Consider the following 17549-nt stretch of genomic DNA (forward strand, 5'->3'; position numbering starts at 1 on the left):
GTCAAGGGAAGGCCCCCTTTAATCAGAAAAAAAAGAAAATTACACTGAGAGGGGAAGAACCTCGGGGTTGCTAGCCAAAAGAGAAACAGTTTTTACATTCACTCTGAGCCAGGGGGGCCCAAAAAACAACCATTAAGTGGTACTTGGGCAGGGACCTATTGTTTTCCAATCAATGAGAGCCAGAGTGAATTGAGTTTAAGGTCTTTAATAAAGAAAATTAGTGGGGCAGCTTAGTGATAAAGTGGATAGAGCTCTGGCCTTGGAGTCAGGAGAACTTGAGTTCAAATCTGGCCTCAGACACATGACACTTACTCGCTGTGTGACCTTGGGCAAGTCACTTAACCCCGATTGCCTCATCAAAATTGCCAAATAAAGAAAGAAAATTAGCCAGTAAACCCCACAATAAAGAAAGAAAATTAGCCAGTAAACCCCACAATTATGTAGGTTTCAGTCATCAAAATTTACATTTCTTTGGGCAGAACACCCTCAGGTAAAGGCATGATACCCCATGTGGGGGAGAGGAGAAGAGGGGAGAGAAGGAGAGAGAGGTGAATGAGCTGAGTGGCCCAAGTGAAACTGGCTAGCTGGGTCCTCATTGGGCAGCTTGGACTGCTTGCAGGTTGTCATTTATCCTTTATTCTAGAGCACTCCCCTGACCCCAAAAGTTGAGGCCAGAATCTTAGGCTACCTCAAAGGTGAGAGGCAAGGTGGTCAAGAGGGTGGAGAGATCTTGTTACCTAGGAAGGGTATGTAGAATGAAAGTTTTTTTTTTTTTTTGGTGGGGGTGAGTAGGTATTTGAGAATTGTGTTATTGTGGGTCCACTATTGTCTGAAGTGCTATACCAGTTTGATTCATTTCAACTGCATCTATTAAGCATCTACTACATTTGGGTTGGGTAGTGTGCTAAAGAAGAAACAAAAACAGTCATATAGTTCTGCCCTCAAAGAGGTAACTGAGGAGTTAAGAACAGAAGCTGTACATCATGTCACCTAAGAATGTTTGATTATTTAAAAGGTCACCATGAATCATATTTTAGGAATCAGCCTTTTCTCTTCCCCCAGACTTGTTCTTACAATGGCTAGTTTTTTGTTTTTTTTTTTTAAAGTTTAGTAATAAGAAAGGAATCAGCCTGGGTTTATTTCCGTGGTAGTACTATGGGACACTATCTTTGCTGTTGCTATCTCCCCAGATATCCATTATCCATCCACGTCTGAAGTAGTCTGGAGAACCAGTGAATCCCTTCTTTTGAGTCAAGGTTTCCACACAAGCCTCAAAGAATGAAGAAAGAGATTCCATTTGGAATAAGAGAGGAGAAAAGAATTTCTGTCTGCTGGGTATTTTATCAGAATGTTACTTTAGTTGAATATATGAACACACACTAAAGAGAGTTTCTACAGTCTTCACATATATCTTGGAGCGTATAGTTTCCCTGGAGGAATATATCTCTGGAGAGGAGAAGAAAGAAGAGAAGGGAGGAAGAAAGGCTCACCAGAAAATCTGTAAGTCAATAGAAATGGATTTTGGCACATGATAACATTAATATTGGCAGTGAAAAATTGCAGAATGAAAAGAGCTACTGATCTCCACTCATACATGAGTGAAGCACATTTCCAAATTGGAAAAGGTAGTGCATCATTCCACAGATCAGCAATACATTTTCACCATCCTGACAAATGTTTCATCGGATTTGGTTTCATCTATCATTGTCCTTACAATGATGCCTCCAATAGCAGTTAGCATAAGGATCATGAAGTACCATGGGTCTAGTTTTCTCACGATAGTATAATTCTAATTTGTCTAGAGCCTGGTTTCTTCCCAAACTAGCAAAATATTAGGGACAATGCATTCTTGTCTGACTTCACTGAATGACTCATAAGAGGTTTCTCATGGAAAAAGAAAATTATTAGAACATTATGTCACTGTTCATATTTTTTGGTTCAGTAAATAAGAAGCAACAAGAGAACAGAGAGGCCCATTGAAGGCCATTCTGGTCTCTCTCCTGGAGTCAGAAAAGATGTGGACTTTGAGGAGTAGACCTGGTGCTGAGATCAGTAAAGACCACCTCAGAATGGAGGAGTGACTTCTGAGCTACAGTTTCAGAGAATGGAAACTACTTAATGAATTTGGGTGCAATGTCATCCCCACAGAATGAATTTTAAATCTGACTTCTCTTTAGCTTCCACTCTGGCTCAATTTGTGAATATTCTCGATGCTCTGGGGATGAGGTTGGTGGTGAGCATTAATGATGGTGTTCACTCAGAATATCTGAAACAGTAAAATCATAGAATTGTAATATGTTAAAAGTCATCTAGTCTGACTCCATCAGTTGGACAATGTGGAGTTGTAAAGTCACAAAGTGACTTTGAAAAATCATCCCAGCTTATACGGCTTTATAAATTAACACCAGAAGCAGGATTTCTTAGTCAAGGTCAAATATGGCAGGCCTGTGAAGTGGTCAGTTGAGAACATGAAGATTCAAAGAGTACTCAAGCTGGCTAAAAGGGAAACAAGCAGGTAGATACATCCCCTTTAGAAAAAGAATCAGCATTTCTGGATTAGGAGAACACCTTTGCACATGTCAAGGATGACATTAGATATCACAAGAGGATATTTGGGTAAAATTAAAGTCCTAATACAGAGTGAGCCTGAAGTCCCAGTGAATTTGCTGTAGATGTTCAGCATAATCAGAGAGGCCTAGGCCATCTGTGTGAACACACTTTTTATCAGATTTTAGTAAAGGTGTACTGAAGACCTTTGTTGCCCACAGAGAGTTTGCTTTGCATGAATCTCTGTGACTATTTCTGTTAATGTTTTTTTAACTTAGTTAAAAGGGATTTCAGACTCATCTTAGAGAAGAACTCTAAGATTGAATTGCATCAGACAGAAGACCTATATAGCTATCAGATATCTAACCTGACATGAGTCTCCGTGTCTTGTATATTGTATCTGCCACTTGAGAACTAAGATAAAATGGACTTCAGACTCATCCTAGAAAAGAACTCTTAAAATTGAACTGCAGTAATGGTAAACAACAGATTTATAAGTTGTCACAGATTTCACCTGGCATGTGTCACTGTATGTTGCACCTGCCATTTCTACTAACATTTTTGAACTGAGATGAAAGGGACTTTAGACTGTACTACAAAAGCACTTGTGTTTCCAAGTGATCATGATCAGAGTCCCATCCAGGAAAGATGGGAACCAGGTGAACTTCAGGGATATTTCTTTAAAATTACTTCTCTTTTGTGGTAATAATTTTGAGGGATTATGTTGAGTAATGGATATTGTTTCTCTACCCTCTGCTTCATTGCTGAAGTACACTGCTAAGGTCCATCCTAGGACCAAGGAGATGACTGTAGTTCCTTGATACAGGTTTGAGACAGACTTTTTAGATTTTGAAATTCAAGCTTACAGATGTTTAATGTAATTTTTCTTCATTAATAGTACCAGCATGTCTGAAATACCAGAAGCATCGTGCATACAGTGAGATGAGGGGAAATAAGAAGGGAGAAGGGGGACAATGTCTAGTATCCCAGGAAAAAAAGTGAGTGCAGCAGCAATTATATAGCAAGTCCCAGCACTGACCTCAGTGAGACATAGGGTTTAGCTGGAAATACTATAAAAAAGCTATATATTGCTGTTGTGTAAGAGGAATAATTTTTGAATTCTTCATTATTATTATTGTGTTATCTGACATGCAGAACCATATAGTCACCTTACCACACAGAAATAACCCTTGGTGATGTGTCGGGCAGAGAGGGGGAGGCCCAAGGATGGGAGTGGGAAGGTAGGGTTGTGTTGAATTCCCTGGAAAGGGAAGCATAGCATTCTAAGAATCTCAAATGTCTGAATAGCATTTGCTCAAGACATTAAAGAGAAAAAGTCCTAGAGCAAAGCATAATGAGGAAAGAGCTTCCTTTTTTGGTACTGTGAAAGTATGCCCAGGAATAAGACAGTCTTATTTTCTGGGAGAAAGGGATTCTGGGATGAGGGATTAAACATAGGGCATATCAAGTAGGTTGTAGGTTTCTTTCATGTTTTATCTTGTAAAAATTGAACCATCTCCATTACTATTTATGATTGTTGCTATGTCCAGGAGGATGAAAAGGTGGTCCAAAAGGACAACCTTGTAATATCCAAAAAAGGATAGAATCTAGCTATTTAGCAATCTAGCAGCCTCTTGTTAGGCAATAAGAGTGAAAATTAAAAGGGAAATTCTGCAATTCTGTTAATGAAATAAAATATGGTTTAAGCTTCAATGTATTGGTCTCTACTTTTTTTGAAATTACATTCATTTTCCTAATAGGAAGACCATCTTTCCCTTCACCAATAGACTTTGTAACCTCCAAACATCTGACTGATCAAGTCAAAGATTAATCTAGTAGACTATCTCCTCTGCAATAGTGGTTGTCCAGTTCAGTGACTGTTCTGTTAAATGAATATGTATTATGTATCCTGCACTGTGTTAGGAGCTGTGGGAAGTACTAAAGAAATATATAGAGCTTTGTCTTCTAGAGGCTTATAATTAGAAGGAAGAAAAAAAACTGTAAATTGAAGCAGTGAGAGGAAACAAAATAGTATATATAATCAAGTTCCGAAGGTGGGAAATAAAGATTATATGCATATCTACCTGTTTTGGTTTTCATGCCAGATGAAATTACCCAACTTGATAACATCTTACTCTTTGCAAAAATCTCACTTTCAAAGGGCAAAGATTTACCACTGTCAGCTAACCACAATAAAGATTACAGAGAACTATGTTATAGGAATGTGAATATGGAAATGAATAAGACTGTACCATTCAAGGAACTAAAGTTCTGGTATATAAAGAAATACGTAGATAATGTAATCATACCCTTGATTTGTATCTAGGAACCTTGGATTAAGCCTGAAGCTTCTGAAACTGCCTATTTTCTCTTCTAATGTTTCTAAGTCAAGAGATGTTAAATACCTCCTGTGTGCTAAGTGTTAGTGATAGAAATAAAGTTAGCTAAACAACCTTTTCTCAAGCTACATTCTAATGAAGCAAGTACATGTATAAAAGATACAGAGAATAAAATATGAGGAAAATAAATGCAGAGTTATTAGGCAGGATCAAGAAGGGTTTAGTGTAACTATATCTTTATTGTGTGTAAGAAACTGCTACAAAGCCATTCCACCCAGAGTTTAAGAAGTAGGGTAACGTATAACAAAGTTGAAAAGGTAGATTAGGGTCAGATTGTGAAGGGGTATAGAAGCCAAACGGAGTATATGTATGTCCAGTCACGTCCAACTCTGAGACCCTGTGACCATATTGTTCATTCTTTCTCCAATGGATTAAGGCAAACAGGTTAAGTGACTTGCCCAGGGTCACACAAAATAGCAAGTGTCTAAGGCCAAATTTGAACTCGGGTCTTCCTGACTCGTGAGTTTAGCTTTCTATCCATCTGGTTAATCCTTAGCCTTGCCTTGCCTTTGACACACTGTGACTATATGATTGGCTGTCAGATATGACTCATGCCTGGAATCGAACAGAGCTAAGCGAGTTTTTGCCCTGTTATAAGATAACTATGTCCCTCTTTTTCCTTTTACAGCAAATTTCTCTTTAGCCTGATATTTTGTCTTCTTTATTAAACTTGTGTTTTTGTATTTTGTATTTGTATTTTTGTATTTATTTGACTTATTCTTACATAAAGTCAAAATCATGCTTCAAGTGAATGTTCTTCATCAGTCTTCAGGGTTGTTCCAATCTTTGACAAAGAAGGGAATGTGAAGGAAATTAGGATTTTCATATTTGATATGATGTGTAATGACTATACTAATAATTTAGAACTGCCTCTTCAGGCTTGCAAGGCAGAAACTTACAATGTAGCTTGAAATTATCAATCAAACCCTTGACAACATTCACAATCATTACATTCCTGTGCCTGTGTACCTTAAGAGAAGCAAATCAAAGATTGTAGAACCTGTTCCCTTCACAGAACTCTGGTCCTGTGCCCCACCAACTAACAACCCCCAAGGACCTGAAATAAGACTGGCCCCGCAGGACTCCAGAATACTTGTGTTATGGACTTGTCATGGGAAACCACTCAGGCCCTAGAAATTATTGTGTTACAATCCACCTTCCCCCTCCTTCTCCACTTGTGATTCATGTATATAAACTGTGTCTTTACTTTGGCATGGAGAGCATTCCTCACTCTGAAATTGATTAATTAAACCTCTACTTGATTACTGGCACTCTTGTCTGTAGGCCTGCTTTGTGTAGTTCCAAGTATTCCCAGGTTAGAGACTGGCTCAGGAAATTCTGTTAACAGGTATAAACATGCTTCTGTAAGATTTTAAAGTAGGTACAGAACACTACTTGGTGTTGGAGGCATTCTAGTCATAAGAAAGAGAATGTGGAACAATTATAGCAATTATAGGGTTATGTGATGGGAGTAACATAAATGTCTAAATGTGTCTGAAAGTGGTTGATGGACTTGTTTAGAGTGCTTTGAACATGGAAGTTTTGTACTCAATTCACTAAGCAAAAGGGAGGGTTATTGCAGGTAGGGAAGTGGCATGAGAAGGTAGGTCTGTGCACAAAATGTCGGGCAAGTATATAGACTTGATTCAAAGTCATAGAGAATAGAGGCAGTAGGACCAGTTAAGCTTTTTCAGAGTGGTAGGTAGAACCCATCACATGTAATCCCAGATCTTTGGATGAACTGAAGTAATGCAAGTACCAAATGTATTGGAGGCACTGTGTTTTATTTTCTTTGCCAATTCATGCAATCCTACTGTCAACTTTAAAAAAAAATGAGAAACTCTAAAATGTTAATATTTCCCCAAACAATCTATGTATGTATCAACTACACAAATGAACCAGATAGTGATCAGAAATAATTGATACAAGTCAGTTTCAAAATTCAAAATTGGACATATCTCTTTTTATTTCAACACGAATATCATGTTCTTTAATTCTAAACCATCACATGAATTTTCTTTCCCGTAGGTTATTGTCCTGGAAGCACCATAGTCTTAGATTTGGTGATTAAATGTATTGATGTTGCAGAAAGTGTTCTACTCCCAAAGAAACGAAGGGAAGTATTTTACCTGTTGTATTTTTTTATGTCTTTCATTACGTTTCTAGCCTTACGGCCTCACCGTGGACTAGAGGTGAGCCTGAGTTCTCTAAGATTTTTCTAAGACAGCAGAAACTAGAAACTTCTACCAAGATAGAAAGGCAGAGTATGTGAGTAACACTTCATTTTAACAAGCAATTATTTAGCAATTACAACATGCAAGGCACTATACTAACCCCTATAGCTAGAGAGACAAGGGGGAAAAAAAAAACAACTTCTTGTCCTTAAGGAACTTATGTTTTGCTGTTGTCTGCAACCCTAGAACTCATGTAAGTGTGAAGAAGTTCTTTACCAGGAGGATGCTGCCAAATAGTTTTTGTTTCGTGTCTGAAGAGGTGGTGAGGAGGATGGAGTGGCTAAAGTAACTCCTAAAAACTGCTAAGGTGTGGCAGGGTTGTGATCTTATAAATGGAAAGAACATCAAAATCATAGTTCTTTGAAGCATTAAATTAAATGAAATAAATGTATTAAGAATGAGGCAAGATTTTGACTTCTAGGAGCCAAGATGGTGGAGTAAGCAGTAAATATCTGTAAGTCTCCCATATTCACCTCCAAGCAAGCACAAAATAGTGCCCCAAAACAAATCCTGGAATAGCAGAGCCAGTGAAAAGATGGGGTGGAACAATATTTTAGCCCTGGCTTCTTGGCAATAAAGGTCCTCATTGGAGTTAAAGGAGAGTACATTCGAGGACAGGAAACATCCCAGCAAGCCTCACCTCAGCAAACCAGGAGGAGATCCTGAGCCCTAGTGTAGTGGATCAGGCAAACTCCAACACCAGGATGCTTCTTCCCCCAACTTCATCCACACCACTCCCTGCCCACCACACACCTTAGCATAGTCAGGGGAACTGGCAGATTTCAGCTGCAAGAACCATCACATGCTTTAGCTTAGCTCCAGGCAAACAGGCATCCTTCAGCAGCCAGAACTCCACATGCTTCAGCACAGCCCAGGATAAACAGCCAGCCTCCAAAGGGCAGACGTGAATGTGCTTCAGTGTAGCCCCAGGGAAACACAGAAATACACCACCAGGTCTCAGCATGTACCAGACAACACCACTAGAACCTGAGCTCAGCACCAGGTAAGCTGCCAGACCCCTACAGCATCCAGCAGCAGCAGACGCTTCCCACACCACTCCCTCAACAGAGCATCTAATAGGAGGGCCCTCGATGGGCCTCAGGACAGCATCATCACACCACGAGACAAACAGGCAGGCCCTATAGCCCCAGGCACAAGAAGCCTAAGACAGAGACCCTTCCACCATGGGAGAAGAGATCAAATTTAAAAGAAAGGAAAAAGGCCCCCCAAGGGGCGGAGCCAAGATGGCAGAGGGAAAGTAGTGACTGTCTTGAGCTCTCTCCCAAAGCCCTCCACATACCTTAAAAAATGGCTCCAAACAAATTATAAAGCAGCAGAACCCACAGAAAGACAGAGTGAAACAAATTTCCAGCCAAAGACAGCCTGAATGATTGATTGGAAAAGTGTATAGCGCCGAGCAGGGAGAGGAGCCCAGTTCAGTGTGGGCGCGCAGGCCGCAGCGAACCTGGAGCAGGCCTCAGAGACCCTGGAGCAGGGATCAGAGGACTGAATTGCAGGCAGCTGTGGCTGTTTCCAGACTTCTTAATCCAGGAACACCAAAGACAACTTAAAAGGTCAGTGGGAAAAGTCTGACTTTGGTGAGAGAGGAGCTAGGTCTCAGCCACAAGCCTGGAGCGCTGCTTGAGGCAGCCACTGTTTCCTCAGCTTCCTGGCCACAGACTGAAAGGGAATCAAGTGTCTGGTCGGAGGGGGATTGCAGGGATCTCTTTGCCAGTGCTGAGGCAGGAATCTCTTGCTCTACTGGTGCTTGGATCTGGGTCACAGTTCTGAGGGGCAGTCCTGGGGCAAGGAGGAGCACTGGTGCATTGGAGCTTGTTGTAGAGGTGGAGAGAAAACACCTCGCCCCTTATCATACCACCTTGGAAGAACTGAAAATTACAGGTCCCTAGAAGCATCTCTGAAAACAGCTGTACAAACCTCCAAAGCTTGGGACAGTACACTCTTCACATTGGAAGAAGACTTTTACCTTAACAAAGAGTTGAAAACTCAAGTAATTGGCCGGGATCATGAGTAAGCAGCACAAAAAGAGTCAGACTATATTATCTTACTTTGGTGACAAAGAAGATCAAAACATACAACCAGAAGAAGACAACAAAGCCAAAGCTCCTAAATCCAAAGCCTCCAAGAAAAGTATGAATCAGTCCCAGGCCTTGGAAGAGCTCAAAAGGGATTTTGAGAAGCAAGTAAGAGAAGTAGAGGAAAAACTGAGAGTGATGCAAAAAAATCATGAAAAAACAAGTCAACAGCTTGCTAAAGGAGACCCAAAAAAGTACTGAAGAAAATGACACCTTAAAAAATAGCCTAACCCAAATGGCAAAAGAGGTCCAAAAAGCCAATGAGGAGAAGAATGCCCTAAAAAGCAAAATTGGCCAAATGGGAAAGGAAGTCCAAAAGATTAAGGAAGAAAATACTTCCTTAAAAATTAGAATAGAGCAATTGGAAGCTAGTGACTTTATGAGAAATCAAGACACTGTAAAACACATCCAAAAGAATGAAAAATTAGAAAACAATGTGAAATATCTCATTGGAAAAACAACTGACCTAGAAAATAGATCCAGGAGAGAGAATTTAAAAATTATTGGACTATCTGAAAGCCATGATCAAAAAACAAGCTTAGACATGATCTTTCAAGAAATGATCAAGGAAAACTGCCCTGATATTTTAGAACCAGAGGGCAAAAATAGAAATTGAAAGAATCTACCAATCTCCTCCTGAAAGAGATGCCCAGAGGAAAGCTTCTAGGAATATTGTAGCCAAATTCCAGAGTTCTCAGGTCAAGGAGAAAATATTGCAAGCAGCCAGAAAGAAACAATTCATGTATTGTGGAAACACAATCAGGATAACACAAGACTTAGCTGCTTCTACATTAAGGGACCACAGGGCATGGAATATAATATTCCCGGAGAGCAAAGGAGATAGGACTATAATCAAGAATCACCTACCCAGCAAAACTGAGTATAATCTTGCAGGGTGAAAAATGGTCATTCAGTGAAATAGAGGACTTTCAAGCATTCTCGATGAAAAGACCAGAGTTAAATGGAAAATTTGATTTTCGAATATGAGACTAAAGTGGAACATGAAGAGGTAAACAGGAAAGAGAAAATCATAAGAGACTTACTAAGGTTGAACTGCTTACATTCCTTCATGGAAAGATGATATTTGTAACTCATGAGACCTTTGTCAGTATTAGGGTAGTTGGAGGGGAAAAATTATATGTATGTATATATAGATATAGATAGACAGATAGAGGGCACAGGGTGAGTTGAAAATGAAGGGGTCATATCTGGACAATAAAATTAAGGGGTGAGAGAGGAATATACCAGGAGAAGGAGAAAGGGAGAGGTAGAACGGGGTAAATTATCCTACCAAAAAAAAAAACAGAAAAGAAAAGGCTCTTACAGTGGAGGGGAAATAGGGGAAGGTGAGAGGGCATGAGTGAATCTTATTCTCATAGGATTTGACTTAAGGCTGGAATAACATACATACTTAATTGGGTGTGGAAATCTGTCTTACCCTACAGAAAATAGGGGGTGAAGGGGACAAGGGAGTAGGGGAAAGATAGAGAGGAGGGCAGATTGGGAAAGGGAGTAATCAGAAGCAAATACTTCTGAGGAGGGACAGGGTCAAAAGAAAGAATAGAATAAATGGATGGGTGGGATAGGATTAAGGGAAATAGAGTTAGTTTTTCACAGCATGTCTACTATGGAAGTGTTTTGCATAACTGCACATATATAACCTATATTTAGTTGCTTGCCTTATCAATGAGGGTGGGTGGGGAGGGAGGAAGGGAGAAAATTTGGAACCCAAAGTTTTAAAAACACATGTTTAAAAAAATGTTTTCGCATGCAACTGGGAAATAAGAAATACAGGAAATGGGGTACAGAAATCCATCCTACCCTACAGGAAAATTGAAAGGGAAGGGGATAAGAGAAGTGGGGGAGAGATAGAAGGGAAGGTAGACTAGGGGAAGGGTTATTTAGAATGCATGCCATCTTGGGGTGGGGGGAGGGGCAAGATGGGGTGAAAATTTGGAACTCAAAATCTTGTGGAAGTAAATGTTGAAAACAAAAAAATAAATAAAAATTACCATAAAAAAAAGAAACATGAAGCAGAGACACACACAGTAAAGGTAAGGTTCTGGAGCAAAACCTGTTATTCTTCAGCTGAAGTAAAAAAAAAAAAGCTGGGATAGCATTCCTGATCTCAGACAAAAGCAAAAATAGGCCTAATTAAAAGATATAAAGAAGGAAACTACATTTTGTACCATAGATAATGAAGCAATAGCAATACTAACCACATATGCACCAAATGGTATAACATCTAAATTCTTAAAGGAGAAGTTAAGTGAGTTACAGGAAAAGATAGAGAGTAAAACTGTACTAGTGGAGGACTGCAACTCTCCCCTCTAAGAACTCAAGAAATCCAATTAAGAAAGGAAGAAACTAAGGAGATAAGTAGAATATTAGAAAAAGTTAGATATGATAGACCTATGGAGAAAACTGAATGGGAACAGAATGGAATATACCTTTTTCTCAGTAGCACATGGCACCTACACAAAAATTGACCATATAATAGGGAAAGTCAAAATGGGTCCATGATTTAGACATAAAAGGTGATACCATAAGCAAATTAGAAGAGCAAGGAATGGTCTACCTCTCATAGCTATGAAGAGGGAAAGAATCCATGACCAAACAAGGCATAGCATTACAAAATATAGAATATATAATTTTAATTATATTAAATTAAAAGTCTTTTGTAAGGGGCAGCTAGGTTATGCAGTGGATAGAGCACCGGCCCTGAAGTCAGGAGGACCTGAGTTCAAATCCAGCCTCAGACAAAACACTTGACACTTACTAGCTGTGTGACCCTGGGCAAGTCACTTAACCCCAATTGCCTGAAAAAAAAATCTTTTGTACAAGCAAATCCAATGCAGACAAGATTAGAAGGAAAGCAGAAAGCTGGGTAACAATCTTTACAGCCAATGTCTCTGATAAAGGCCTCATTTCTCAAATATATAGAGAATTGAGTCAAATTTATAGAAATACAAGCCATTTTCCAATTGATAAATGGTCAAAGGTTCTGAACAGGCAGTTTTCAGAGGAAGAAATCGAAGCTATCTATAGACATATGAAGAAGTCCTCTAAATGACTTTTGATTAGAGAAATGCAAATTAAAACAACTCTGAGGGACCACCTCACAGGTATCAAATTGGCTAATATGACAAAAAAAAAAAGAAAAATGTTAAATGTTGCAGAGGATGTGGGAAAATGGGGGCACTAATGCACTGTTGGTGGAGTTGTGAACGGATCCAGCCATTCTGGAGAGCAATTTGGAACTATGCCTAAAGGACAACCAAACTGTACATACTCTTTGATCCAGCAATATCACTACTAGGTCTGTGTCCCAAAGAGATCATTAAAAAGGGAAAAGTACCTACACGGGCAGAAATATTTATGTCAGACCTTTTTATGGTGGTAAAATACTGGAAATTGAGGGGATGCCAATCAATTGGGGAATGGCTTGTTGAACAAGCTGTGGTACATGAATGTAATGGTTTACTATTGTGCAATAAGAAATGATAAACAGGCAGATTTCAGAAAATCCTGGAAAGACTTGTACAAACTGATGCAAAATGAAATGAGCAGCATCAGGAAATATTGTACACAGTATCAGCAAGCTTGTGTGATGATCAACTATGAATGACAGCTCTTTTCAGCAACTCTGATCCAAGACAAGTACAAAGGACTCAGGAGGGGAAATGCTATCCACATCCAGATAAAGAACTGATGGACTCTGAATGCAGATCACAGCATATTTTTCAACCTACTTTATTCTTTTTCTTGTTTTTTCTTTTCATTTGTTTCTTCTTTCACAACTGTGGCTAATATAGAAATATGTTTTACATGATATCACATGCATAACCTATATCAAATTGCCTACCATTTTCAGAAGAGGGAAGGGGAGGAAGGAAGGGGGAAAAATTGGAACTAAAAATCTTGTAAAATTGAATGCTAGAAATTGCCTTGACATTAAACGGGAAAAAAATAAAATACCATTAAAAAAAGATGAGGCAAATACATAACATTCACACTCATTTTACATTCTATTTATGATTGGCCATGAGACATGAGTAAATATTTGTAATACAGTAGAAAAAATACAGGACTGGAGGATTTGTTTTAATTTTTTTAAAAAAAATTCAGAAAATGTAATACTTCACAAAACAATTCACATATGCAAAATGTAATACATATAATAATTATATGACCCTAGGGAAAATCACAACTTATTGTTACCACTACTTATTTCTTAAATAGAAAAAATAATACCTGACACAATTGTGAGTCTCAAATTCAATGATATTGGGAAACATTATTTTAAAAGTTTAAAGCACTAGAGAGTTGTAACACAGTGTTGTGTTGTGTCCATTTCTCCCTCATTTCTAATTGCTCTTTTAAAAGAGAAAGAATTTCTAATGTTATCATTGCACTCATTGTCTGTAACTATGCAAAAGATCATAGAAGTATGCCATCTTTATGGCATCAATCTAACTAGCTACACACGGTCTAACATTTACTACTGCTATTTATATGAACCTAAGAATACATCTATTTGATCAAGGCAACATGTAAACACACCAGCTAATTAAATCAATAGAAAATTGTAGTTAAAAGAGTTCTATAATGATTTTGCTACTACATATATTGGCACAACCATTCTTTTTGGGGAATTTTTGAAAACTAATTTAGTAATTAAAATGCTCATAGATTGGGGTAAAACTTCATGGTCTTTCCAAATTGGATATCTTTTTTTTTTAAATAATGTACATTATGGATGTTTTTTTTTATAAAGGTTAATGTGAAAAAAGTACCAAACTATGGTTGATAGTCCTGGGTTTGAGTGCTGATACTGCTAATACCCAGCTCTGTGTGGTCCTTTCGAATTTAGATTAGGTCAGTGTTTCCTAAAGTGATTGGACCATGGAAAATTTTCAAGACTGAAATATATTGACATCCCAAAAATGCTGGTCTTGGAGTCCTATGGCTACAGCATATTTCTGAAATAAATTGGGTTGGAAAAATTGGGATTATGATAGAGAGAATTAGGTATATTTTCATACTGAAACATTGTTTCATATAATTAATATTTTTGACAAGAACAAGTTATTACCTACCCTGCAGAGTTGTGGGCAAAGAGCCTTAGAAATGTGAGTTATCATTTCATATTTGAAGAACTAGATGGGAACTTAGGGATCATCTGGTTCAATTCCTTCATTTTATAAATGAGGAGAACAAGACCCAGAAAGGTAGGTAATGACAAGTTATATATACATACATACATATATATATATATATATATATATATATATATTTATATAGACACACACACACACACACACACACACACATACATAGCTTGATTTTTTTCTTTATTTTTTTGTTCTGTTTTTTTGTTTTGTTGAGGCAACTGGGGTTAAGTGACTTCCCTAGGGTCACACAGCTAGTAAGTGTCAAGTGTCTGGTCTGAGATCAGATTTGAACTGAGGTCCTCCTGACTCCAGGGCCGGTGCTCTATCTACCGTGCCACTTCCTCTGACTCTAAATCCAGTGTTCTCTCTGCATACCACATTGACTATTTTAGCAGAAAAAAATACTTCTGCTTCCAGAATCTCACAGAACCCTTATCTGTATTGTGTGAAATACTACAAGTTGGCAGAATACACTTTTGAAGATGCTAGGCTATTTGATCTAAGGTCTCTACCAGGCTGAAAACATACTGTCCATAATGCACGTAGTCCAAAAATATATTTTAAATCAAATCCTCTTAATGTCACATCTATACTACTGGAATTTCAGAAAAAGGTAAAGGAACTATATGTATAAAAATAGTTATAACAGCTCCTTTTCTATTGGCAAAGAAATGGAAACTGAGAGGTTGCCCATCAGTTGGAAAATGGCTGACCAAGTCATGGTATATGGTGTGATGGAACATTCTTATGCTGTTAGAAATGATGAAGATGATGGTTTCAGAAAAAAAACTTGGGGAGGCTTATACAAGCCAATACAAAGTGAAGCAAGCAGAATTAGGAGAACAATGTACATGGTAATAACCATATTGTAAAGATAACCAACTATGAAAGACTTAGTAACTTATCAACACTATGATCTACCACATTTTCAAAGGATTCATGATGAAAAAATGATATCCACCTCCAGACAGAGAACTGATGAACTCAGAAAACAGATTGAAATATGTTTTTTTTACATGACTAATGCAGAAATTGTTTCGCCTAACTTCATATTTGTCATGAGTTTTGTATTTCTTGCCTTCTCGATTTGGAACTAAAAATAAAATTGAATTTAGGAAAAAAAAAGAACCCATTACAGCATTTTAGAGTTCTGTGCTTGGTAATGTGGGAATTCCTGGAGTACATTATAAAAAGGGCCTTTGGAATGTACCATTTGCTTTCTCATAAAATATACTTCAAATGCTGGTTAGACATTGTCCAATAAAGATGTAATGATGAGCTGTGCTATTTTGTGACAGTCCACCAGAGGCTTTGAACCTTCATTAGAATTCATGGAACCATACAGAATACATTTCTATGGCCAATGGAGAGCTGAACTTTTTTGACATTAAAATACTCATTTCTACAAATTTATATTTCAAAATATTCACTGTTGTACACACCCATAATTACATTCTAGACTGATTCCTGTCTTGTGCTAGTACTAACTATCTAAACCTCAAATAATAGTTCACATTTATGTAAATGCTGTGTTTACAAAGCACTTTGCTCACAACAGCCTTGTGAAGTATATTATTATTTCCACTTTATTGATGATGCATTTGAGGTTTAGAAAGATTCAGACACTTGCCCAAGGTCATTCAGCTAGAGAATATGTGAACATAAACTTACTCTCAAACTGTTGCCCTGAATATGGCAAGATACTAAAATACTAGGCTGGTGGGTTACTGATTCAAAGTTTGAAGGTCTCACAACTTTAAATTAAATTGCAAGGAGTGAAGTTTCTGGTTCTTCTGTATTTTTGACAAGAACATCAAGTTGCTATGTTTCCACAGTTACTGATAATAATAGAGACAATTTGGTGCCATAGAAGGAGATATGACAGGAGAAAGAAGTTTTAATCCTGACTCTGTTATAACTGCAGTGTGCAGTGCTTTAACCTTTATAGGCTTCAGTTTTCTCATCTTTAAGATGGAATTATTAGACTAGATAAACTTAAATTCTCTTCCAGCTCTACTAATAGTAACTTTGTGAAGTAGTAGGCATTTAATGAACAGCTTTTGGATTATAGAAAATAATTGTTATTCTAAGGGTGGAAAACAGGTGATATTGGGTGACAGATAGGTGTTTCCTTCATTGTACAGTGTATCTTGGAAATTGTTCAGTTTTCCGGAAACTAATATATTGGTTGCTCATTTTCCTCATGGCAGCTTTCACCTCTTGGTTCCTCAGAGTATAGATAAGTGGATTCAAGAAAGGTGTGAAAATAGTATAAAACACAGACAGAATCTTGTCCACCAGAAAGTTGGTAAAGGGCCATACATAGATGAAGATGCATGGTCCAAAGAACATGAACACAACTATGAAATGTGCAGTACAGGTAGAAAGTGCCTTCGATGATCCACTGGAGGAGTGCTTCTTGATAGTGACCAGAACAATGATGTAGGAGGTAAGCAAGAGCAGGAAGCTGACCAGAGCAATCATGCCACTGGTTGAAATCATGAAGAGCCCTACAACATAGATATCTATGCAGGCAAGTTGAATGACTAAAGGAAGGTCACAGAAGAAGCTGTCTACAACATTAGGACCACAGAATGGCAAGTACAGCGTGAAGGCCAATTGACTCACTGTGTGAAGGAAACCCACTGTCCAGGAAACCACCACAAGGCACAGACACACATGTTGACTCATAAAGTTTGAGTATTGGAGAGGTTTGCATATGGCAATGTATCTATCAAAGGACATGGAGATAAGTAGAACAATCTCAGTGCCAGTGAAGAGGTGCAAGAAGAAGATTTGAGAGATGCAACCTTCAAAAGAAATGGTCTTATGATGGGTGAAAAAGTCCATGATCATCTTAGGTGTAGCAAAGGAGGACAGACACATGTCAATGAAAGACAGGTTGCTAAGCAAGAAATACATGGGGGAATGAAGCTGTGGGGTGGATATAACTGTAACCAAAATGAGACAATTGCCCAATATAGTCATCACATAAAAAATAGAGAACACCACAAAGAAGAAAGCCTGGAGCTCAGGAGAATCAGTTAGTCCCAGCAACACAAATTCAGACACTCTGGAGTAATTGGCTCCCTCCATTGA

At 38.2% G+C, this 17549-nt stretch overlaps 1 protein-coding gene across 1 annotated transcript; it reads right to left on the reverse strand.

The window, feature by feature from the left end:
• Nucleotides 1-7943: 7943 nt before the first annotated feature.
• LOC114028389 (olfactory receptor 4K2-like) lies at nucleotides 7944-17549 on the reverse strand. Its single transcript, XM_027842630.1, has 2 exons — nucleotides 16593-17549; nucleotides 7944-8342 (listed from the first exon to the last, which is right to left on the reverse strand). The coding sequence occupies exons 1-2, from the start codon at nucleotides 17544-17546 to the stop codon at nucleotides 7944-7946; spliced, it is 1353 nt and encodes a 450-aa protein (XP_027698431.1). The 5' UTR covers nucleotides 17547-17549.

The sequence above is a fragment of the Vombatus ursinus genome, unplaced genomic scaffold, assembly GCF_900497805.2.
Source record: "Vombatus ursinus unplaced genomic scaffold, bare-nosed wombat genome assembly UNPS02014880.1, whole genome shotgun sequence".
NCBI lineage: Eukaryota > Metazoa > Chordata > Mammalia > Diprotodontia > Vombatidae > Vombatus > Vombatus ursinus.

What these genes read in the sequence shown, in the direction of transcription:
- LOC114028389 (XM_027842630.1), bottom strand. Translation starts at nt 17,546, where the DNA reads ATGGAGGGAGCCAATTACTCCAGAGTGTCTGAATTTGTGTTGCTGGGA. An exon ending in AACAATTTCCAAGATACACT is followed by an intron (nt 8,343 to 16,592) that starts GTACAATGAAGG and finishes TCTCTGTCTTAG; the next exon opens with GCTTCTTGTGCCTGGGGCTA.